This window comes from Lutra lutra, chromosome 1, assembly GCF_902655055.1.
Source record: "Lutra lutra chromosome 1, mLutLut1.2, whole genome shotgun sequence".
Classification (NCBI taxonomy): domain Eukaryota; kingdom Metazoa; phylum Chordata; class Mammalia; order Carnivora; family Mustelidae; genus Lutra; species Lutra lutra.
The window spans coordinates 216,289,174-216,311,613 of record NC_062278.1 but is presented as its reverse complement, the minus strand read 5'-3'; the positions used below and the strand labels follow the sequence as shown (position 1 = coordinate 216,311,613).

General features: G+C 52.5%; 1 protein-coding gene across 3 annotated transcripts in view; it reads right to left on the bottom strand.

Annotated features, from left to right (window-relative positions):
• COL5A3 (collagen type V alpha 3 chain) overlaps positions 1 to 22,440 on the bottom strand; it is a 37,293-nt gene that overhangs the window by 11,928 nt on the left and 2,925 nt on the right. For 2 of the 3 annotated variants that reach the window (XM_047703220.1, XM_047703203.1), the window contains exons 2-45: positions 21,309 to 21,470; positions 21,025 to 21,214; positions 20,793 to 20,949; positions 20,026 to 20,130; positions 19,577 to 19,729; positions 17,656 to 17,769; positions 17,404 to 17,550; positions 16,312 to 16,359; positions 16,197 to 16,238; positions 15,817 to 15,879; positions 15,180 to 15,254; positions 15,000 to 15,083; positions 14,764 to 14,820; positions 14,620 to 14,673; positions 14,389 to 14,442; positions 13,768 to 13,821; positions 13,633 to 13,686; positions 13,411 to 13,464; positions 13,013 to 13,057; positions 12,852 to 12,905; positions 12,625 to 12,669; positions 12,410 to 12,463; positions 11,840 to 11,884; positions 10,831 to 10,884; positions 10,697 to 10,741; positions 10,513 to 10,566; positions 8,876 to 8,920; positions 8,714 to 8,767; positions 8,471 to 8,578; positions 7,939 to 7,992; positions 4,951 to 5,004; positions 4,041 to 4,085; positions 3,728 to 3,781; positions 3,560 to 3,604; positions 3,143 to 3,196; positions 2,992 to 3,045; positions 2,849 to 2,902; positions 2,604 to 2,711; positions 2,356 to 2,445; positions 2,030 to 2,083; positions 1,138 to 1,245; positions 925 to 1,032; positions 785 to 838; positions 276 to 329 (exon numbers count right to left, since the gene is read on the bottom strand). In XM_047703220.1, the coding sequence (XP_047559176.1) occupies positions 276 to 329; positions 785 to 838; positions 925 to 1,032; positions 1,138 to 1,245; positions 2,030 to 2,083; positions 2,356 to 2,445; positions 2,604 to 2,711; positions 2,849 to 2,902; positions 2,992 to 3,045; positions 3,143 to 3,196; positions 3,560 to 3,604; positions 3,728 to 3,781; positions 4,041 to 4,085; positions 4,951 to 5,004; positions 7,939 to 7,992; positions 8,471 to 8,578; positions 8,714 to 8,767; positions 8,876 to 8,920; positions 10,513 to 10,566; positions 10,697 to 10,741; positions 10,831 to 10,884; positions 11,840 to 11,884; positions 12,410 to 12,463; positions 12,625 to 12,669; positions 12,852 to 12,905; positions 13,013 to 13,057; positions 13,411 to 13,464; positions 13,633 to 13,686; positions 13,768 to 13,821; positions 14,389 to 14,442; positions 14,620 to 14,673; positions 14,764 to 14,820; positions 15,000 to 15,083; positions 15,180 to 15,254; positions 15,817 to 15,879; positions 16,197 to 16,238; positions 16,312 to 16,359; positions 17,404 to 17,550; positions 17,656 to 17,769; positions 19,577 to 19,729; positions 20,026 to 20,130; positions 20,793 to 20,949; positions 21,025 to 21,214; positions 21,309 to 21,470 (3,260 nt within the window). The remainder of the gene's footprint in view (positions 1 to 275; positions 330 to 784; positions 839 to 924; positions 1,033 to 1,137; positions 1,246 to 2,029; positions 2,084 to 2,355; positions 2,446 to 2,603; positions 2,712 to 2,848; positions 2,903 to 2,991; positions 3,046 to 3,142; positions 3,197 to 3,559; positions 3,605 to 3,727; positions 3,782 to 4,040; positions 4,086 to 4,950; positions 5,005 to 7,938; positions 7,993 to 8,470; positions 8,579 to 8,713; positions 8,768 to 8,875; positions 8,921 to 10,512; positions 10,567 to 10,696; positions 10,742 to 10,830; positions 10,885 to 11,839; positions 11,885 to 12,409; positions 12,464 to 12,624; positions 12,670 to 12,851; positions 12,906 to 13,012; positions 13,058 to 13,410; positions 13,465 to 13,632; positions 13,687 to 13,767; positions 13,822 to 14,388; positions 14,443 to 14,619; positions 14,674 to 14,763; positions 14,821 to 14,999; positions 15,084 to 15,179; positions 15,255 to 15,816; positions 15,880 to 16,196; positions 16,239 to 16,311; positions 16,360 to 17,403; positions 17,551 to 17,655; positions 17,770 to 19,576; positions 19,730 to 20,025; positions 20,131 to 20,792; positions 20,950 to 21,024; positions 21,215 to 21,308; positions 21,471 to 22,440) is intronic. The other variant, XM_047703210.1, reaches the window with a different exon arrangement.

Genomic DNA, 22,440 nt, shown 5'->3' with positions numbered 1-22,440 from the left:
AGGGGTAGGATGGGGTCAAGGTTCAGATTTAAAGATAAAGTTTGAGTTGGGGTTGAGGTTAAGGTCATGGATAGGGTTAAGACTGGGACTGTGAAGGCCTTCAGGATTCAGGTTGAGATTGGGATTGAGTCAGATTCTGGGGTGAGTTCCTACTGGATGTCAGCATGGAGGGGTAGATTAGGGCTAGGGTTGAGTTTGGGTCTGGGTCATGGTGGAGGACACTGTCCATTCCCACCTGGGATCCAGGAGATGGTCACAAAGCCAGGAGCACTCACCGGGGAGCCTGGGTGTCCCACAGGACCCCGTACTCCTGTTGGTCCAGGTGGACCCTGGAGGAGGGGACACAGCCAAAAAAAATCTCAAGTTCAGGATTAGGAGAACCCTCAAGATGACAATCACTCCCTCCCACTCCACCCATCAGGAAGCAACAGCTGCTTCCCCCACAGCCCTGTCTTCCTAGCCATCAACTGATGGGATCAGACACGGACGTCATCCTGAGCTTGGCTCATCAGGACTTTTCCCCAGAAGTCCCTCCAGGGACTGAGCTGGCTCACAGACAGACAGTAGGCACTGTGGCTGAAGTCCTGGGGGAAGCTGGAATGTGATGCCTCAGAGCCTCCCAGAGTCACAAACAGAGAGAACGATGCCAACAAGGAAAGGGAGAGGAGGAGGTAACCACCTCAGCTCCCTCCCCATTCTCTCAGGATCCCAGCTACCCACCCCATCCTTCCCATCCCTCTGCCTTCCCCCAGGACCACCTCCTTCCCTGGGGCCCCACACTCACCGCATCCCCTTTGTCGCCTTTGCTCCCTTTGTTACCAGGGGCACCCACTTCCCCCTGCAGGGGAAAGAGCATGATGGAGGACCAACTTGGACTCTCCGTACCCTAAGCCCCTGAGTCCTGCCCTCTCTGTGAACGCTTACCTTGTCCCCATCCTCGCCAGAAGGACCAACAGCTCCAGGGGGTCCAGGAAGCCCCAGGGGGCCTGGGATCCCATCTTTGCCTGTGGGGCCAGGGGGGCCACGCTCGCCCTGATGGGGGAGTGGAAGGGGGTATGTCAGGGGTCAGGGCAGAGGGAAGGTCCTGATATGTGGAGTCCTGAGGATGCTTGAGGAATGTAGTGGGCAGGCACTCACCGGGGACCCCTTCTCGCCTGCAGGGCCAACAGGGCCTTGGCCTCCACTTTGGCCAGGAAGCCCAATGCCTCCTGCCGGGCCCAGTGGACCCCGCTCCCCCGGGGAGCCCTGAAAACAGGAGTAAAGGGTCAGGAAAAATAGCAAAAGTAGTTCTCACTGATAGAGGCCTTTCAAGTTGCCTGGCATTGAGTCAGGTTAATACTGCTGTCTTGGCCACTCTGTGCCCTTCCCCACAGCAGCCAGAGGGACACCTGAGTCAGGGCACACACATCCCCCTGCTCACCACCCTCCACAGCTTCCAGCTCACTCACGAAATGGGAAATCCTCCTGGTGACCCCCAGGCCTTGCACAACCTGCCCCATTACCTCCTGCCCTCTCTGCCTCCTATTGACCTCCTCGCTCCCTTCCTTCCAGCCACACAGGTCCCACTGTTTCCTCCAGCATGCTGCGCACACTCCAGCCCCAGGGCCTTTGCACATGCTAGTCCCACTGCCTGGAATGCTCTTCCCCTATATACCCACATGGCTCCTCCCTCACCTCCCTCAGGTCTCAGCTCCAATATCCCCTTCTCAGGAGGCCTTCCTTGAGCAGCTCATTTCAGCGGCTCTCTCCCTACTCCCCCTTCTCTGTGCTATTCATGCCACTGATTCCTTATCTCCCCAACTAGAAATAAGAAATAATCTGTTGATGTCTGGCATGCAGGTAAGTAAGTGTGGGATGGATCATCTCACGGACGGGGCCATGTCACAGGTGAGAAAACTGAGGTCATGGGTGTGAGCCAGGCCTGTTTGACACCCAGGATAGGGGACTTAATCATGGCAATGTCTAGCTCCCCAGATGCCCCAAGGCACCGCCACCCTGTCCCCCACCCAGCAAATGGGCTTATACTTACATTGGCTCCAACAGGGCCCGGGGGGCCTTTGTCACCCTTTAAACCAGTAGGTCCCTGAGGGAGGAGATGATTCAGTCAAGAGATGCCCACGGGTGTGCCCAGGTCCTGTCTTCCTTCTGGGGGCCCACAGTTCCCCTCTTCTTCCTGGGCGCTGAAGGTCAGGGGTCTATCTCCTCCAGGTCCCGCCTGCTGTCATTCCTTTACTTTCATGGTTGTCCCCACCCAGGATGCCACCACCATGTCCCTCCCCAGAGCACCCTTCTCCTTGTCTGCTTCAGAGTCCAGCCAGATACATTTGCGGGGGGGGGGGGGCAAAGGATACTCACTGGATCCCCAGGGGCTCCTTGGGGGCCAGGAAAGCCCCTGGGACCAGGTGGTCCTTCCTTCCCAAGGGGTCCGGGTGGCCCCAGGTCCCCCTGCAGGAGGGCAGAGGAGGAAGGTCAGGCTCCAGAGAAGGGGTGTTTCCTCCTAGTCTGTGAATCTGGGGGTGATTCTGAGCCTTGGGGTGGCATGGGGTCATTGGGGAACCTTTGGGGCCACTCAACTTGAGATTTTCCAGGGGGTAGCATCTCACCTTGACACCCTCTCTGCCTTCCAGGCCTGGAAGACCTTGTTCACCAGGAGGTCCAGGAGGGCCTGGGGGGCCCCTCTCCCCCAGAGGTCCTGCTTCTCCTGTCTTCCCCTGAAGAGGAAGGAAGAGAAGCTTATCTTGAACGGAGGTGGCCCAGCGTGGGGGAGGGGGCTGTCGGAGATGTGCTTCCCCCCCAAATAACTCCCAACTGGTGCAGAACTGGGAAGACTTGTGGGGTCCATTCTGACCTGAGGACCCACGACACCAGCCGGTCCAGGTGGGCCTGTCTGACCTTGGAAGCCCTGGGGAGAAAAATTAAAAGGGGTGTCTCATGGGAGGAAGAACTAGAGAGCCTAACAGGTCAGGGGTCAGAAGTCCAGAGGCTACTCACCAATTCTCCTCTCTGACCAGGGTGCCCAGGACGCCCATCTTTCCCCTGGGGGCCCTGGGAACAAGGTGCGACAGAGATAAGCCATGACTAAGCAGTCTTCCCACCCCTGGCTTCCCTCCAGGCCACCCCCAATCACGGTGCACTCACTTACAGGGGGACCCTTTGGCCCAGGAAATCCAGGAGGGCCTTGCAGACCTGGGAGGCCCTGAAATGGAACCAGAAACCACGGCCTCATCCCTCCTGCCTGGCCGTCTGAGCCCCGCATTAGGACAAGCATACTGAACACTTTGTGCACACCGGGCATGGAGCCAGACACGTGACACACACTCAGTCATTTCCCGTGTCCCCACAGCCCTTTGCAGTGGGGACTGTGTTTATTCCCATCTCATAGAGGGAGAAAACAAGGCCCAGAGAGGCTGAGTGACTTCCCCAAAGTCACACAGCAGGCAAGTGGCAGAGCTGGAACTTAAACTCACAGCTCCCAACTTTAGAGGCTGTTCCTTCCACCGTGTCATAATGCCTCCCTCCCTCCTGGGTTTGTCTCCCATCCAGAAACACCCACACTCACCTTTTCTCCAGGGAACCCAGCGGCCCCATCCTGGCCCACATTGCCCTAGGACACAGTGCATAAGATTCAGGCTGCAGGACAAACCCAACCGGGAGGGCTTCCGGAGGACATTGGGGAGCCTGGGTGAGGGGGCCCCACGTGGGGGCCTGATCACCCGCCAGCCCATACCTTGGGGCCTGGTTGCCCGGTGGCACCTGGCTGCCCCCTCTCTCCGCGGGAGCCCTGAGTAGAAAAGAAGCAAAGATTAGAAGCAAGAGGGTGGGAGAAGCTAGGAGATGAGCCCCAGTCCTCTGGGCCCCCTCCCTCTGTGATCCCTTCTTGCCCTCCCAGGGACACCAACATAACCCTAACCCTCTCCCCTGCCTACCTGCATAACCTCCCACCCCACCCCACCCCCACCCTCGCCTCTCCTCCTGCAGCCCCTCCCTCCAGCCCCGCCCCCGCCCCCAGGCCAGGCAGAATGGGGGAGCCATCTTCTTACTGGTGGTCCCCGCTCTCCTTCCAGGCCTGGCTGCCCCGCCTTCCCCTGGAAAATAAATCAGGTGAGGGGGAAGCAGAAGAAAGCTACGTTGCAAAGACCTGACACACACAAATGCATCCCGGCACAGACCCAGAAAGAGGTCTGCTACACGTTTATTCACAAGCCTTTCTCTCTCTCTCTCTCTCTCTCTCACACACACACACACACACCGTGCGAAGATCACAGACACCCAGTTACACCTGTGAATGCATCTACAGGGTCCAAACACAGGTGTGTCCGCCCAGAAGGACACCCACTTATCCCAGACGTCATGCCGCAGCAGCACACGTGGGGTGACCCACAGCCTCGGATCGACACCTGGAGCTCCCCATGCAATCTGTTCCTTGCACATGTGCACACTCAACGTAAACACAAGCACACACGGATTCACAGGAGGACATGGTCCTTATAAGCACAGCTGTACACACAGATTCTTGTGTGTAGACACTGCGTCCACAGACACAGTGGCCACACACCCACCATGCACACGTCTGCACGCCATGTCCACAGACACACGGGCACCTGTGAGCATGTCCCCACCCTCACACACACACATTTATGTCTGCAGTCACACACGTGCGTGCAGGCCCGTGTCCTTGCTGACCACAGGCCCACAGGCTGCAGCCCCCAGACCCCATCTGATCCACACTGTGAGGCGTGTGGCCACTGGCACACGCAAGCATGTGGGCAGGGATGCCAGGTGGGGTCACCTACGTGGGCCCTGCACCGTGTATGGGGGTATGTGTGCAAACAAGTGTTTCTAGGCTTACATGCAGCCACCCAGGGGCCTCCCCACTGTCCTGCAGAACCACACATGTCATTCCCCTCGCCAAGTCCTACCCTCTCCCCTGACCCCTGGATCACGACTCACCCGCTTCCCTTTTTCTCCTAATGGTCCCAGAGGCCCAGGAAAGCCAGTAGATCCCTGAGTTGAGAGAATCAGAGAGAAAAAGTTGTGGGTAAAAAAAGTGGGTGGTGAGTAAAGTTGACCCCTCACCCTTCAGCCACTCCATCCTTTCCAGAAGCTTCTTTGGTCCTTCCAGCCCCATCCTCCTCCAAGGCTTCCTCTTTCCCTATCCTCAGCCCTTGCTCATTCCACTCCTGCCACACTGGCCCCTCCATGCTACTCAGGCACACTCGTTCACTCCTGCCTCTGGGCCTTTGCACTGGCTCTTTCCTTTGCCTAAACTGCTCTTCTCTCAGGTCCCCACAGACGGAGCTATTCTTCATCCTTTGGGTCTCATTTAGATGTCAACTCCTTAGAGAAGTCTTCTGCCACCGCCCTGACCACCACAACCTCCAAGTCACTTGCCGTCTATCACATTGTCCTATTTTGTTTTCCCAAAATATTTATATTGAAACAACCTTGTTCAGGGCGCCTGGGTGGCTCAGTGGGTTAAGCCTCTGCCTTCAGCTCAGGTCATGATCTCAGGGTCCTGAGATCGAGCCCCGCATAGGGTTCTCTGCTCAGCAGGGAGCTTGCTTCCCCCTCTCTCTCTGCCTGCTGCTGCTCTGCCTACTTGTGATCTCTCTCTCTGTGTGTCAAATAAATAAATAAAATCTTAAAAAAAAAAACCTCATTCACTTGCCTACTTACTCATTGTCTGGTTTTTCTGCTAGGATACGCTGCTCTGGTCTTATTCCCCTCAACCTGGTACATAGTCGGAGCTTACTTGATGTTTGTTAACTAACTGGCCGCAGCCCACGCTGTCCTGCCCATCTTAGAGGCATCCTCCTTCCACCCAGGGGAGGACATCATAGGGTCTGCTATCTCCTCCCACCCCTCACCATGTTTTGAATCCCAGACCTATCACTAGACTAGCTGTGTGGCCCTGGACAAATGGCTTACTCTCTCTGAGCATCAGTTTCCTTACCTGTAGCCTGAGGATACCAATAATACCTCCCTCACAAGGTTTTGGTGAGGCTTAACTAGGATAATGTATAGAAAGTATTTTACATGGCGTGTGGCATACAGTAAGTGTTTATGACACATTAGTTGTCATTCTTCAGGTTGATTATTACTGACTGCTATGGACCAAATATTTGTGTCCCCTCAAATTCATATGTCAAAGCCCTATGCTGAAGAATGGCATTTGGAGGTGGGACCTTTGGGAGGTAAGTAGGTGGTGACAGTGGAACCCTCATGAAGTGGATCAGTGTCTTTAAAAAATCTTTTTTTACTTATTTACTTGAGAGAGAGTGATCAGAAGACAGAGAGAGAGCGTGAACAGGGGGGAGGAGCAGAGGGAGACAGAGAACCAGACTCCCTGCTAAGCAGGGAACCCAACATGGGCCTGGATCCCTGGACTCCGGGATCACAGCCTGAGCTAAAGGAGGACACTCAACCAACGGAGCCACCCAGGCACCCCAGATCTGTGTCTTTATAAGAAAAGGAGACTCAGGGTGCCTGGGTGGCTCAGTGGGTTAAAGCCTCTGCCTTTGGCTCAGGTCATGATCCTGGGGTTCTGGGATTGAGCCCCACATCAGGCTCTCTGCTCAGCAGGGAGCCTGCTTCCCTCGTCCCCAACCTGCTTCTCTGCCTACTTGTGGTCTCTGTCTGTCAAATAAATAAAATCTTAAAAAAAAAAAAAAAAAAGAAAGAGAAAGAAAGAAAGGAAGAAAGAAAGAAAGAAAGAAAAGGAGACTAGATCTCTCTCTCTCTTTTTCCCTCCTTCCCTGTCCCCATCTCTCTCTCCCTGTCTCTCTTTCTCCCTCTGTCCCCCTCTCCCGCCCCCACCCCACCATTCGAGGACACAGAGAGAAGACAGCTGTCTGCAAACCAGAGAGTCCTCACCAGAATCCAAACATGCTAGCACTCTGATCTCAGACTCCCAACATCCAAAACAGTGAGAAATAAATTTCTGTTGTCTAGGCCACGCTGTCTAAAGTATTTTTGTTATAACAGCTAAGACAACAACCTCAACTTAACACATCATGCCTTCTGTCGTGTGTTGCTTGCTGTCCAAAACGCATGGACTGGTCTTGGCGAAGAGGCTTTGCTCTAACTCCCATGAACTCCTGCTCCAATCGGTTGAGTTCTATTCTTAGGTATGGTGCCTTGAGTATACTCCCCAGTCTGTTTATGTCAGTTGCCCTTGCTACTGGAGTCATGTGACTTAAGGAAAGTTTACAACAACTGATGGGATGCAGAAAGGAAAAGAAAGATGTCTACCAAATGTAAGTTAAATGGAAAAGACTCAATAAAAAGGGAAGTCACTAAAAAAAGTCACGTCAAATGAGGCATGCACAAGATGACTGCCAGATGGAGATGACAAAAGTGTGGAACTCTGGAAGGATTTGGCGCTCGGATTTCTTCCCAAGTGTCCAAGTTTCTGTTCCACTTTATATAAACCCAAACTATAAATCTTCAGTGATGTAATGTGGGTGTGGCTTAGGCAGAAAAACCTAATCAGCAGTCTCATCCATTAAAAAATTGGCAGACAAATGTATCTTTTTATATAAGTGCATTTTATTGTAAGTTATAATTCAGTATTGTAAGATATGTATTTTTTTGTGATTCTCCTCCTACTGGCTTGGTTTGAACCAGCCTCAATCACACCAGATAAGAAGGATCCTATAGTTTTATTATCAAAATTATCAATGTCATTATAATCAAACTGATGAGATAAAAACTACTGATATCTCCATTTTACAAAGAAGTAAGTATGCTCAAGAGACTTGCCCAAGGTCACTAGGCAGGTAAGGAGTGGGTATTTTAATCCAAGTCTGATACCAAAGCTCACATCTTTTGCTGTCTCTTAGTGACCCAAGGGGTGGGTAGCTCACTCGCCTAGACCACAATCTGGCCCTGAATATCTGAATGTTGCCCTTGCCCACTCCCAACCCCTGAGCTTCTTACCTTAGGGCCTGGACGTCCCGGATAACCTGGGAGACCTGGCACCCCAAGCTTGCCCTGCAGAGAAGTTATGGGACAAAGGTCAGAAATTGCAACCTCAAGATCAGGAAAGAAAGGACAGCATGGCTAGAGCCTGGTGACAGGGGCAATAGGGTGAGATTCAGGGAAACATGAGTTCAAATCTTGGCTCCTGCCTGCTAAGGGCATGTCTCTGGGCAACACATTCTATTCTATTCTATTCTATTCTATTCTATTCTATTCTATTCTATTCTATTCCAAATCTTATTTTCCTTGTCTGTTAAATGGGGATAAAAATGCCTGTTGCCTGTGGTGGTTATGGGGATAAAATCAGATACTGTGCATGAAATTGCTCTGTAACGCTGAGTTAAGAAATTAGAGATGGTAAGTGTGGTAGCAGCCTCCTGAGGTTGGAGATAAAAGAGCCAAGGGTAGAAGGCAGAAGGCCAGGGAGTATCTTGGCTGCAGGATGGGAAGCTGTGGAGTAGACTGGAGAGGGTGACCAAGGTCCATTCACCTTCTCCCCAGCTGAGCCTGGGGGACCCTCCTTGCCAGGCAGCCCCTCCTGCCCCTTTAGCCCTTCCGGACCATCCTCTCCCCGGGGTCCAGGGGGTCCAGGGAGCCCCTGGAATAGAAAGGAGGTATTAGACCCTGTGTTATTCCTGGTCCCTCCAGCCCCCTATCTTAGCCCCAGCATCCTCCCACCTGTCTTCCCCAAGTGCCCCAGAATCACTAGATCCCTCATCTGGAGGCATCTTACCCGATCTCCTTTAAGCCCCCCATCGCCCTTGAAGCCTGGGTAGCCATCTTCTCCCTGGGTGGGAGGAAGTGCAGAGGTCAGAGGTCAGGGCTTCAGGGAAGGGATACAACAAGAGCTTCATTATTAGGGCTCCCCCCAACCAAGAACCCTCTCCCTTCTCACCTTCTCTCCTTTCTCCCCCTGGAGGCCCCGGTTGCCAGAGGTACCCTGAAAAATAAAAAAGATCTCAAGTCCCTCCCCTGCTTAAGAAGGGCCCTCCAACTCAGTCCTCTGCCCCAAAACAAGTCAGGGCAGCCCCAAGGATACTGGACAAGAGTGGAAGGGGGCAGCCTTAGAGGAAATGACCTTTCTCCAAAGCCTGCTAGTGTGGTGTGCAAGAGACTGGCTCTCCACCCCTCTTCCCACTGGCAGCCTCCCAGGGTCATCTGTGTGGGGGTGTGCAGGGAAGGCCAAATTTCCGAGTAATTGATTCCAATCTCCCGGGGACACTGTGTCCACAGTTCCTTCTGGCAGGAGAAAGAGGATGAACATTCCAGGCCCCAGTCTCATTCTAAAGGCAAAGGAATGTTCCCCATTGTGCTGGCTACAATGCGACTCTGTGCCTGGCAACAAGGCGAGTCTGTGCTTAGCTACAGCAAGGCTGCTCTATTCAAGCCCAGGTGCCCAAACCCTGGGCTTGGGTTGCAATGAAAATTGCACTTGGTTACAATGTGACTGAGCTCAGACACTATCATGAAATTGCACTTGGATACAACATAATTGTGTTTTGACAATAACATGATTGTCTCTAGCCACAGAGAGATACAATGTAACTGAGCTCAGAGACTATCATGAAATTGCACTTGGATACAACATAACTGTGTTTTGACAATAGCGTGATTGTCTCTAGCCACAGAGAGATACAATGTAATTGAGCTCAGAGACTATCATGAAATTGCACTTGGATACAACATAACTGTGTTTTGACAATAGCACGACTGTTTCCAGCCACAGAGAGACACAATGTAACTGAGTTCAATGTCGATAATGAAGTTGTACTTAAATACAATATAACTGTTTTGACAATAGCATGACTATCTCCAGTCACAAGGGGATTCACTTAACCACAATGTATCCAACCAAGCTTAGGCCACCATGACTCTCTGACCCTGGCTACAATGTAGCTAGAATCAGTTACAACATAGTCTTTAACTATATATAATTATGCCTGGTTACAATGTAACTCTTAGTTTGGCAACCCGCAGGACTCTGTGGCTGACTATAATATCGCCACTTCCTTGGTTATAGTATAACTGAGCTTGCCTACAAAGCCACAATGTGATGAGTTGCCTCTTGGCTACCACCAAACTCTGTTCTTAGACCACAGGTACCAATCTTGCTACAATGTAACTAAATTTATATTAGATGTGATTCCAATGTCCCCACCCTTGGTCAATAGTAGAGCTATTTCTGTGCTTGAGGATTGCATGGCCCTGGGCTTGCGCTAAAGCCCAACTGTCTGCTTCACTACGGTGTGCTGACCTGGACTGTGTTTACAGTGAAATGGTCCAGCCTCAGATAGGCCTAACTATTCTCAACTACAAGGTGACAACTACATTGCAATAGTTCCCCGGCTGTTCAGCTCCAAGTAACGCACATAATTCTACCTATTGTCACTCAGATTGAAACCCAACTCCTACCACACCTCTCCTGGCCAACTGATACCTCTCACCACACATGCACACATTTCCCATGAAACTGGTTCCCCAGACCCAATGCCAATGACTCATCCCTACTTGCAGGCACCAAGTATCACGTACCTTCACACCCCGAGGTCCAGGATAGCCCGGGGGTCCTGCAGACCCTTGTGGTCCCTGAGATGGAGATAAGATCAGAGCCATCCTGTTCTTCCCCCACTCCATGGTCCTGGTGCCCTCATCTCTCTCCTCATGAGTCTTGCCTATCAAGCTCATCCCCAACCCAGTCTCTCTACAGGCCACTTACCTGGGCCCCTTTCTCTCCTGTGGGGCCCTCATGGCCTGGGTGACCCTGAGGAAAGAATTCATCAGAGACAGATTTGCCATTCAAATTCCCAAGCCTCCTCCTTCTCCCTCCTTTTGCCTGCACCCAGTTCTCACCGGAGGGCCATCAGATCCTGGAATGCCTGGAATTCCTGGGTTCCCAGGGGGACCCTGAAAGAAAATGAGCAGTAGGGGGAGTCTGGCATCTCACCAGGAACAGCCTTACTCAGACCTACAGCTACTCAAGATAACAGAACAAGCATATCCCACAGGCTAGGAAATTTCTTCCTAGCTCTGCCCAGACTTGCTGTGTGACCCTGGGTAAGTCCCCTTCCCTCTCTGAGCCTCAGAAATCCTCCATCTCTGGGAGAGTTTAGACAAGGGAGGTAAAAACAGTGTAGAGGGGAAAACAAACAAACAAACAGTGTGTGGGTGGACTCCTTAGCCACATCCTTTTCTTTAGAAGTGCCTCTGTCTTCATCTGATGAAAGCTGAGCCCAGGAAGGCATGGGGTGACCCCCTGTGTTCTACAAATAGTGAATAGGTCCAGAAGTGGGCCCCTTGGCCCAGCTAAGCCAATTAGATTTTCTTCTGAAATTTTGAGGTAAGCGACACCTCACTTCATAGAAACTAAAATCAGATGGATTTGGGTAAAGAAACTGTAAGGTCAAAAGGAGCTAGGGGCTGAAATTGTGATTAAAGCAGCACAAAATTGTGTAGAAATAGAACCTGGGAGTGAGGACAGACTAAGATATGTGGAGAAAGAAGCCTGTCTGCTGGGGGAGATGGAATTGATGTGCACAGGAATAAGATGACACCACAGGCCCCCAGAGAAAGGGCTCTCCTGGCCCATGGGTCTTACTAATATTTGTGATGACTGGCATCTGTGGGTTCCCCTAAATTCTGAGAATATCTCCTTATGTGATCTAGCTTTGGTGGATTTCTGTTTCTCCCAACCAACCCTTCCCCCCAACAATATTTTTTAAACTCTGGGCTTGTTTAAGGAATGTTACAATTTATCATTACCCAGGGCTAATAAAAGGGTCCTAGTGGGGGAGCTTTTCCTGCAGACAGAGTTGAAGGAAGAAGACAGGAAAGGGTGGTGGTGGGTGGGGCTGTCACTCACCTTCTCCCCAGGAGTGCCAATAGGTCCCTGAGGGCCAGGGAGTCCCTAGGGACATAAAAAAAGAAGGTAAAGGTGAGGGCACCCGGGTGGCTCAGTGGGTTAAACCTCTGCCTTCGGCTCAGGTCATGATCCCCGGGTCCTGGGATCGAGCCCCACATCAGGCTCCCTGCTTGGCAGGAACCCTGCTTCTCCCTCTCCCTCTGCCTGCCGCTCTGCCTACTTGTGATCTCTCTCCAACTGTCAAATAAATAAATAAATAAAATCTTTAAAAAAAAAAAAGAGGTAAAGGTGGGGGACCTGGGTGGCTCAGTTTGTGGAGTGTCTGACTCTTGATTTCAGCTTGGGTCATGATCTCAGGGTTTGAGATTGAGTCCCATGCTAAGCATGGAGCCTACTTAAGATTTTCTCTCTGTGTGTCCCTCCACCGCTTGCTCTCTCTCTTTAAAAAAAGGGGGGGGGGGTAAAGGAAGGCAAAAATGGGTAGTGAGCTGGGAAGTGGAAAGGCTGAGAGTGGTCTATGACCTTAGCTGACTACTGCCACCCCCAATTATTGAAAATGATAGCTCAAACCTGGGACCCGGGATTTCCCTGCTGTCCTGGAGGGCCTGGTTCTCCTGGAGGACCCTGAGGAGAAAGGGGAGGTGCTGTGAAGCTGGAAGGGATCATGGTGTTGAAGTGTCAATGAAGTTGAAATAGGGGTCATGAGAGTGGACAGGGATATGGATGGATGATCATGGAGTCAGGGCATCAGAAAGTGTTAAGGGTCAGAAGGCAGAACAACGTACCACATTTCCTTTGGCTCCTGGAGCACCATCAATTCCAACTACACCCTGGGGGAGGAGAGGGTGTGAGACCCGGGCAGATACCACACAGGAGCCTGAGTCTGAGACACCGAGAGGCACAGGTGGAAAGATGAGTGGGCAGAGAAACCAGATAACAGAAATGGACATGCAGAGGGGACAGAGGTGAGAAAAGGACAAGCAGGAATGTGGACAGAAAGTGACATTCTCACCGGCCGTCCCAGGGGACCAGGGGAGCCTCTAGGGCCGATCAGTCCTCGGGGGCCCTGCAAGGAGGTAGGAGCATTATTCCAGCATCACTGCCCTGATGCCCCATGAATCGTGACTTCTTCCCCTGTGCCAGGCAAAGGATCCAGAGGTCCCTGATACTCACGGGCTCCCCAGCCTGGCCAGTGGGCCCCGGAGGTCCTTCTGCTCCCTGCAGGAAAGCATTCATCACTTGGTGAGCGGGGAAGAGAAACACTCAGAAAACCACCTTCCCTTGTCTGGGGAGACTTCCAAGGCACCCCAGAGTCAGAGCGTGAGGAAGTGACCAATAGACTGAGCACATGGGATTCAGTCCAGGCCCCTGACCCCAATCCTGTACCTGCAATCCTGAGTCTCACCTACTAACTCTGGTACTAGCTAGCCCCCAGCTCTCCATGTACCTTTTGGAGCCCCACCGAGGCTAATGACACACGCCTCTCACCCTGTCCCCTGAATACTCTATTTCTCTCTGACCTTCATTCTGGCCTTCTAGCTTCTAGACCATTCTGTCTCCTCCAAACTTACCTTCTCACCATCCTCTCCTGGGGGGCCAGGTTGCCCCACATGGCCAAAGTCACCCTGGAGTTGAGAACAGAGGGAGTTCAGAGTGGAAACATGGGGCTGGTCCAGGAAAGGATGGGAGGAGAGCTCACACACAGCGATGGAGCCTCTGATACTGGGGGTGGAGAGGGTACCATGGATGGATATTGGGAGGCCTGGTATGGTGGAGGGACCTCACACACTCACCCTTTGGCCCTTCTCTCCAGGAAGCCCTGGCAAGCCATCAAAACCCCGATCACCCTGCACAAAGAGACACCACCTGAGCCCTGAATCCCTGATCTGACAGTCCCTCCACGTCCCAGTCTTGACCTTATCACCTACCTTAGGTCCTGTGTCCCCTGGGAGGCCCCGAGCACCATCTGCTCCAGAGCGGCCCTATCAGGGAGGTAACAGCATCAAGATACCTATTACTGTTTGTTGAGTACTTTCCTCCTGCAGAATCCTGGGGGATTCTCTGTGTACCAGTTTAACCTCCCAAATACATCTTGAACCTGTCCATTAGTCTTTACCTCCAGGCCATTTGCTCTAGTCCATGTCACCACCATCACAAAAATTAAAATCTTCAGTCTCCATTAAGTGTCCAGCTCTGTGTTCCTCATTGCATTTAAAACTGTCTGGAATTATCTTGTTCATCATCTCCCTCAGTGCACCAGTCTTTTCCTCTGCATGTGCTGTTCCCTCTACTTAGAATACCCTTTTTCTCCTATTTACCTGGTTATACCTCAGATCTCAGTTCAAGCATCATTCCATCTAGAAAGTCCTCCTTGACTCTGTGACCTGGCCAGATACCTTTGTGACACACTCAGTAGAGCTGCTATTCTCTGTTCTCAGTGCCCTTATCCCACCAATGACACCAGCAGACCCTGGGGGCAAGGAGCCAAGGCTCATGTTGGGTGTTGAGGGATGGATGAGAGATGACCTAAAGACCTACAAGTTACTCACCATCTTTCCCTCCCGGCCAGGGGGCCCAAGAGGTCCCTGAAGGCCTCGGGGACCCTAGGAGAGAAAAAAAGGAGGAAGAAAAAGGAGAGGAAGGACTTGCTTTAAATCATTCTCTAGGAAGGGCAATAATTACAAAGGTATCCTCAGCCCCTTTGTCATTGTCCTTAAATAGCACTTCTCTGGGAGAATGTCCTTCCCATCCAATCCTGTCCCCATCCCCACCAATCTCACCTGTGGCCCCATTTCTCCCATCTCTCCTTTCTGACCAGGATACCCAGGGAGACCCTTGGAGGAAGAGATGAGGTAATGGAGTTAGAAGGAGGGTTCCCCCTCCACTGAGGTATCCCCCCTCCTCCATAAAGACTCCTTACTCACCACAGGGCCTGGGCGCCCAGTGAGCCCTACTGGGCCAGGAGGACCTTTCATAGACAGCTGGAAAGATGGAGGGGAACAGAACATCAGGTCTCCCAAAAAACCAACAACCTTCCAAAAGGCATCTTCAGGAGAAAAATATCCCCCTGCCTCCTGACTAGCCTTCATTATTCCCAACCTGTCACTCTCTCAATGTCCTCCCATTAGCCCCTGTTGGTCCCTGATTCTCCTCTACTCACCTGAGCTTGTTGCAGTACTGCCTGAGCCTGGGCTTGCTGGAAGGAGACTGGGGGTCCTTTGAGGGAGCTGCTTGCAAACTGGAACTAGGGGGCAGCTAGTTGTGAGGGAAGCCCAAGGAGAGGTTCCCTCCCCGGTCAGGACTAAACCCCCAAGGATGTGCCACCCTATCTCCCTCTTACCGGCATCATGATCACAGTGCCTGGTAGACCCCGGATCCCATCAATGCCAGGGATTCCTGGGAGGCCAGCCGGACCCTGAGAGAGGGAGAGACACAAAGGGGGATGGAGGGAGAGAGATGGACATAGACAGAGATAAGAGAGTTGGAGGGGGAGAGGGGAGCAAGATGGAGAAAGACGGAGGCAGGGAGAGCAAGAAAGAGAGTAGGCAAGAGAAAGACAGAGAGAAGGAGGGAGAGTCATAAAAAGTGGCAGAGATGGAGAGACAGAAGACACAGGTAGAAAGATGGAGAAAAGGGGACAGGGAAAGACAAAGACAGAGGGGGGAGAGAAAGATGGGGAGGCAGAGGGATGGAGGCAACAGAGAAAGACAGAGACATGGGGAGAAAGAGATGAAAGACACTCAGGGATAGAGACAGATGGAACAGAAAAGCAGGGGAAGGCCCCCAGAGAAAGAAGATGGGTGACAATTCACAGATGGGGAGAGAGATGAGTGGGTTAGGTCAATGCCATCTTCAGCATGATGTTCTCAGTCCCTGACTCTCAGATCCACATTCAGACATACAAGTTCCCAATTTCCACTTCACAGCCTGAAACCTCACTCCTCCCAGAAGGATATAATCCAGAGGGAGTTTCTTACCGGTAGACCACGGTCTCCAGGGAATCCTGGGGGACCAGGGGGGCCTGAGGGGCCAACCACCCCCTGTTGAGGACAGAGGAACCAAAGTCATAAGAAATGCAAAGCTTGAGCCAAGCCAACTTCTAACCCACCACTGACCCTGACCCCTTGCACACCTTCTTACCCATCACTGAGCCATTCTCTGACCCCTCAAAACTATACTGACCCACATCTATCCCCCACTTTACATCCCAACCCCTATTTTGACTCATCCTGTGAGCTTCAAACATGTAATAATCTTTTAATGATATGGCAACATTATACCCCAGCCCTTCACCCCAAGGGCTCAAACACCCCAACTAGAAGAGAAAGGAAAGGGGAGGAATGCAGCCATGACTCACTCGGGGTCCTGGGGTTCCTGGAGGTCCCTCAAACTGCTGTCCCTGAGGGAGAAATGAGTGTGATCCCCACTCTAGCCCAGACCCCTCCACCTCCTCCTAGCCCCAGGCCCCTCACCTGTTCAATCACTGCTGGTTCTCCTTTTGCTCCTTTCTCTCCAGCACTCTGAGGCAAGGGAATGAAGAGAAAAAAAGATGTGAGTCCTGGCCATCATCAAGGAGGAGAGTGTGGACTTTGGAACATCCTAATCTGGGAGCTGCCTCTCACTACCCGGATGATGGGCAGCAACTTATTCAACTCCTATGGCCTCACCTGTAGAGTCAGTAGGTGAATGATAACTGTATATATCCCATGGGAAGAAGAATAAATTAAAACAATGGTTAGGACATAACAAGCACTCAGGGTGAGTTGGCTATGATTATTCCCCTCCTCCCCTGTCCAACATCAAGGCTAGAACTTGGCTCCTTCCCTGTCTGCACTATTTTCTTAAGCAATCTTATCCAATCCCTTGGCTAAAGGCAGCATCACTCTGGTGTTCATTTCCAAGTCTTATCTCCAGCCTAGACCATGTCCCTTGAACTCCCGAATCCTCTAAGCAATCACCCACTTGACATCTCCATTTGGATGCCAAGCAGGGGCTGCCAATTTAACACACCCAAAACGAGATTCTTAAGATTCCGCCCCCTGCTTTTCCTTTAGGCTTCTCCATTTTATTCAAAGGTGCCACCATGCATCTACCAAGTCACCTTTGCATCTTTCTCCATCTCCAGTAGCAAGACCAAAATGGAGCATGGTCCAAGTCTGTCCACTTCTCTCTATCCCCACTGCCACCACCCTCATCCAGGTCCCCAGGCTGTTGTTGCATAGACCACTGGTTTCCCTGCTGCCCCTCTGGCTCCCCCTACAGTCCATATGCTGTTCAGCAGCCAGAAGGAATTGAAAGCTCCAGATCAGATCACGCTCAGTTTCAAGTGGCTTCTCATCTTGCTTGGACTAAAAGCCAAATGCACCATCCTACCCACATAGCCATCCGTTAGCACAGCTCCTGTCACATTAGCATCGTGCTAATATTTGTTGACTACAGTGGGGTGGTGGGAAGGCATTCTAGGCAAAATAACAAGAAAGTAGAAGAGAAAATGTGGGAGGCGGCTCCAGGCAGGACTCCCTGCCACTTCCCATCCCCCCCATAGCCCAAATCCTCAGACTCACAGGAAAGATGTGGAACTGAGGCTGTGATGGCAGTTCTGCTGCCTGGAAGTCAGGGCCCATGGCGGGGCCATCTCCTTCTTTGTCCTCTTTGGCTAACTTAGTCTCCAGTGCTCTTAGTTCGGTTTCATTGTCAGGGTCCAGGCCCCCCTGAGAACATTGAAACAGACCAAAGTTTGCCCCTGGCCTCCTCATTGTCCACCACCACCACTGCCCCAGGACTTTCCCTTCCAGCCCCATCCACTTCCCACTGACCTCTAGTATGGTGACATTGTGGCCAATGGTCACAGAGGTGGTGATGAACAAAGGTGTGGGAGTCGGAGGCAGAGTTGAAGCTGGTGTCTCTGTTTTGGGGCTGTGGCTGGAGGTCTGCAACAGGAACAGGAGTATCAGTTCTGGGGTTCAGTCCAATAAAGACAAAAAGAGGAGATAGGCTCCCTCCCCCAGGAGTGCCTTGTCTGGGGATGGGAACAAAGAATTCACAAAAAACACCAGAGGGGTATAAGGTAGGGGGCTGCCCAGTGGAGGCAAATGTGTGCTGACTAGACCAGAAGAGCCAGCAGGGGGAGGCTTCTAGTGTGGAAGAGGAGCAAGGCTGAGCCAGGTCTGGAGACATGGAAGGCAGAGTAGGACTGGCTCCAGAGCCCGGAGATCAAAGTCAAGGTCTAGTACTCAGGGCCAGACTCCTGGAAGCGTATCCTATATGTCTTCTCCCAAGGTAGAGCTCAGTGGTCAGCCAGGCAGGCCTCAATCAGAGAAGCTTGGACAGCTGCAGAGGAATTTGGTCAAGGGCACAAAGAGGGTAGGAAAGGCCCAGGTGAGGGGCTGGGACTAAGGAAGGAGTTGGAGAGGGGTTCTTTTTCTGGGCCTGAGTGGTCATTTCTTTCTCTCCACTGATGCTGAGAATAGATGTAGTGCAACCAATGACTCTCCCCAGCCAAGGACCTCAGCCAATGGCCTGCACCAAGGATGACCCACCAGCTAACAAGCCCCTATTAATGGCCTCCAATTATTCCTACAACCAGTGGCCCATTATTAACTCCAGTAACTCCAATTAATGGCCCCCATCAATAACCCCTGACTAATGATCCCCACTAAAGGACTTAACCAAAGACCCCTCCAACTAATAACTCACATCATTGATCTCACAGCAGTTGCTCCCATAACCGTTGACCCATCCGTGGTCCCCCAGTCAATGGCCCCAACCAGTTATTCTCCCATCCAGTGACCTCCCCAACTAATGACCCCAACCAGTGACCTCCTCCATAATAAGCACTAGCTAGTGGCCCCTCAACTAATAAGCCCCACCAGTGACCCCTTAATTGATTATTCCCCAACCAGCAATCCTCTAACAATGAATACCCATGAATGAGCCCAACTCTTACTCCCCAACCAAAGACCGCCAAACAGTAATTTCACTAACCAACGACCCATCAATGACTTCCTAACTAATAGCTCATCAAGGACTCCCAAACCTATTATCTTAACCAGGACCCCTTGAAAGTCATCCCTTCAACTGATGATTCCAGTTGGTGACCCCAGAAACACCTTTTAATCAGTGGTCCCCTTCAGATGACCTACCTTCCCAATTGATGATACCTAGCAATGACCTCCTACCATTAACCCTAAATCAGTGATACCAGTAACACCAACAGTGGTCTCTATCAATGACTTCCAATAATGACCTTCACCTAGGAACCTCCCAAACATCGACCTCAATCAACATCCCTATAGTGACCGCCCAACCAGCAATCTCTTTCATTGAAGCCAAATAATGCCCTCAAATTAGACTCTCCCAATGAATAACCCTCACCAGTGGCCCCAATGAGTCAACCCCAAACAATGATGCTCTAACTAATAAACCCATTATTCACACCAGCTAATGGCTGCCCTTAGTAGCCTTCCTCAAGAATCCCTTAACAATAAGGTACTCATCCGGGTATGCCCCCTTCCTCCAGCCCCTAAAACTAGATGTTGGGGGGCAGATATGGGAAAACTCATAGGACAGTACCAGCCCTCCCCTCCACACACACACAGTTATGAGTCAGCTGAGAAGAGTCAAGGTCAGGGACTGGAGACCAAAGGCAGAGAGCTTGGATTAGGCACCAGCAATCATTGTGAATCAGAGACCAGAGGTCAGGCAAAAAGCAGAGGTGAGTAACCGCAGATCCCTTACCTCTTTCTCCAGGGAGCCAGGAGGTGGGGTTGGGGCCAAATTTTCCTTGTTCTTCTTCTTCCTGCCCTTCCCCTTCCGACCTCGCCCTTTTTTCTTCCCTTTTCCCTTTCCCTTCCGACGAGGAGGAGGAGTTTCTGGCTCACCTTGGGGAACCTGGGAAGATGACCCCCATTAGGTCTAGAGCCCCACAATGGAGGCTCCATTACTCTGTCATCTGGGACCATGCTGGCACATGGCCCATTGGTCCTATGTTTTGAAGCCAGGGCTCACTCAGCCCTGCGACCTAAGGTCAATCATATGATCTGGGGCTTGGAATCACTGTTATGTGACCTGGGTCAAGGTCACTCATGCCTAGGATCTTTCTGAGGGCAGGGATCAGAATTCACTCATTCCTGGGACCTGGAGCCAGGGATAACAGCCTGTGACCTCAGGACAAGTGCCTCACTCACCCTTGTGGTGGTAGGGTCCGGAATGTCGCAGCCAGGAAGGTATCGCTCACAGGCCTGGAAGGCAGCCTGGGGATCCGGACTTATCAGCAACTCCTGAATATCTCCCTGGGGAGAGGATGGGGGTCAGGGAAGGGAGCCACAGGCTGACTCTGACACCCCATCCCAAGCACCAAGGCTCCCTCTACCCAGAGCAGCCTAAGTACAAGGAGGGGGTGGCAATCCCTCTGCCCGTCAAAATTGAGAGTAGGAAGATTCTATCAGGGTCACGCCAAATCACAACCGCAAACCACACCCCACAACATCTGTCTCACCAGAAGCACATTATTCCTTCGCTCTTAGGCACATGGTGACCCTTAATACGTGCCAGGTGCCCTTCCAGGCTTTGGGGATAAGGAGAAGAACAGGACGGATGTGGCCCCTGGCCCACGGGAGGGGACACATATCACAACCACACACAGCACAGTCACCACACCAAAAACACCTCTGTCACCAGCCACCCAACGGCACGCCTTGCCAGCACCCAGCATCACAACCACCCGCAGACAGTTACACATCATAACAACCAGAGCCGTCTGTGTCCCCAGCCTACTCTCCCCCGACAAGTCAAGTACGCGCCATCATGCATTATCATTCTGTGACTCTACAATCTCGCACACCATGAAGATGCACACTGGACAGCTCCCTTCCCCTATCTGCTCCACATTCAGGCTATGGACAAAATTCCCACCCACCCTCTGCCTCGGTTTCCCCTATCACTGAAGCCCTACCTCAAAAGTCTCCTCCCCGAGGTCTTGGGTCCCCAGCACAGTGAGTCCAGCTGTGCTAATGAATCGAGGCCCCTGGCCCAACACGGGGGGCTGAGGCTCACAGTCAGCCACCAGAGTCACCATCCCGCCATCCACACTGACTGCCACACGGTGCCACCTGCAAGGGGAAAGTCTCAGTGGGGGGTGCTTCTCACCCCACTTCTCTCTGGACCCCAACTTCCCCTATACTCACCTGCCATCCATGAGGTTGATTTGCTGGGGGAGGGGACTGAAGGAGTCCCCTAGGAGGCTCAGAGCTGGCCCCAGAGCCAGGCCCAACTGCCGAGTACCATCCTCACCATAAATGGAGAGAAGGACAGACCGGTTGGCTGGCTGGCCCCGCAGAGTGATCAGCATGGAAAAGTTCTCAGGAAACTGCCCATCTGAAGGGGCAGAGGGAAAGGGGCATCTCAGGTGGTCTAGCAGTGACCCATGCTCCCAGAATGACCCCCTCCCACCCCTCCTGCCCTGACTCACCTGGAAAGAGCTCCCACGTGGGGATGCCAAGTGTACTGGCCTTGCCAACCCTGAATGCCCGATCGCCCTCTGGGGCCCTCTGGGGGCAGAGGCCAGGCCCCTCAAGGACCCCAGCCTGGCCCCCTCTCACGCCCAGGGCCTTCAGCACATCCACAGGGCCTGCTGTAGAGAGAAGCCAGGGTGCAGGGCAGTTAAAACAAACCCAGCACTTTAAGTGAGTAGCTCAGATTTGGAGAATTCAGCCTCCCGCTGTGTTTGTGGGTCCGGGAGAAGGAGCGGGCCTGGGACCTGCACCCATCTCACCACCCCACAGCTGTTCGAGCTTCATCAGCCTGTTGACTCCTGTTTGGGATCCCCCCCCACCCCGCTTGGTTTTTTGGTGAGGGAAAAAAAAAAAAGAATGCTGACCTACTTCTGGGATGAATCAAGGCTTCCTGGCCTGAGCCCCGGAGCCAGACTGTCCCCTTCTCTGTACTCCCCCACACCAACTGACTCCCTGGGGCTTCTTCCCCAGCCTGAAGCCCCCTGCCAGGGGAAACCCACTTGGAGAGGAGGGGCTCCTAGTGTGGTGTGTTTTTCCTCCACTTTTTCCCTCCGACCTCCTCCTTTGACCACCACTTCCTCTGAACTCCTCCTCCCTGACCACCATCACCCGTGATCTACTCCCTTTCACCACGACCTCTCCTGACTTCTTCCTTCTGACCTCCTCCTTGATCACTATCACCCATGACCTCCTCCTTCTGCCTATCCCAGTCTCCTCTATCTGACCTGTGACCTCCCCATTTTATCACCCTCTCTAGCCTCCTCCTTCTGACCACCTCTCTCTAATAACCTCCTGACCTCCTCCCTCTGACCCTATTACTCTCATCCCAGGAAAGGAAGGAACTGGTCTGGCCCAACCAGATCCGAATCCAGGCCATCCTACCAGCCCCACCCCACACAGCAGGCCAGTGCTAAGTGGAACCACATGGTTTGAGCGGGGAGGGTGGGGGCTTCCCCTGGGCCCAAAGCCCCTGCCTGCTCTCCCCTCCCCCCACCAGACTGTCCCACTGACCCCCTGACCCAACCCCTTGGCAGAAGCCAGTTCTGTCAAATCCACCCATGACCTCACCCTGGGGGAGTTTCTGCTGAC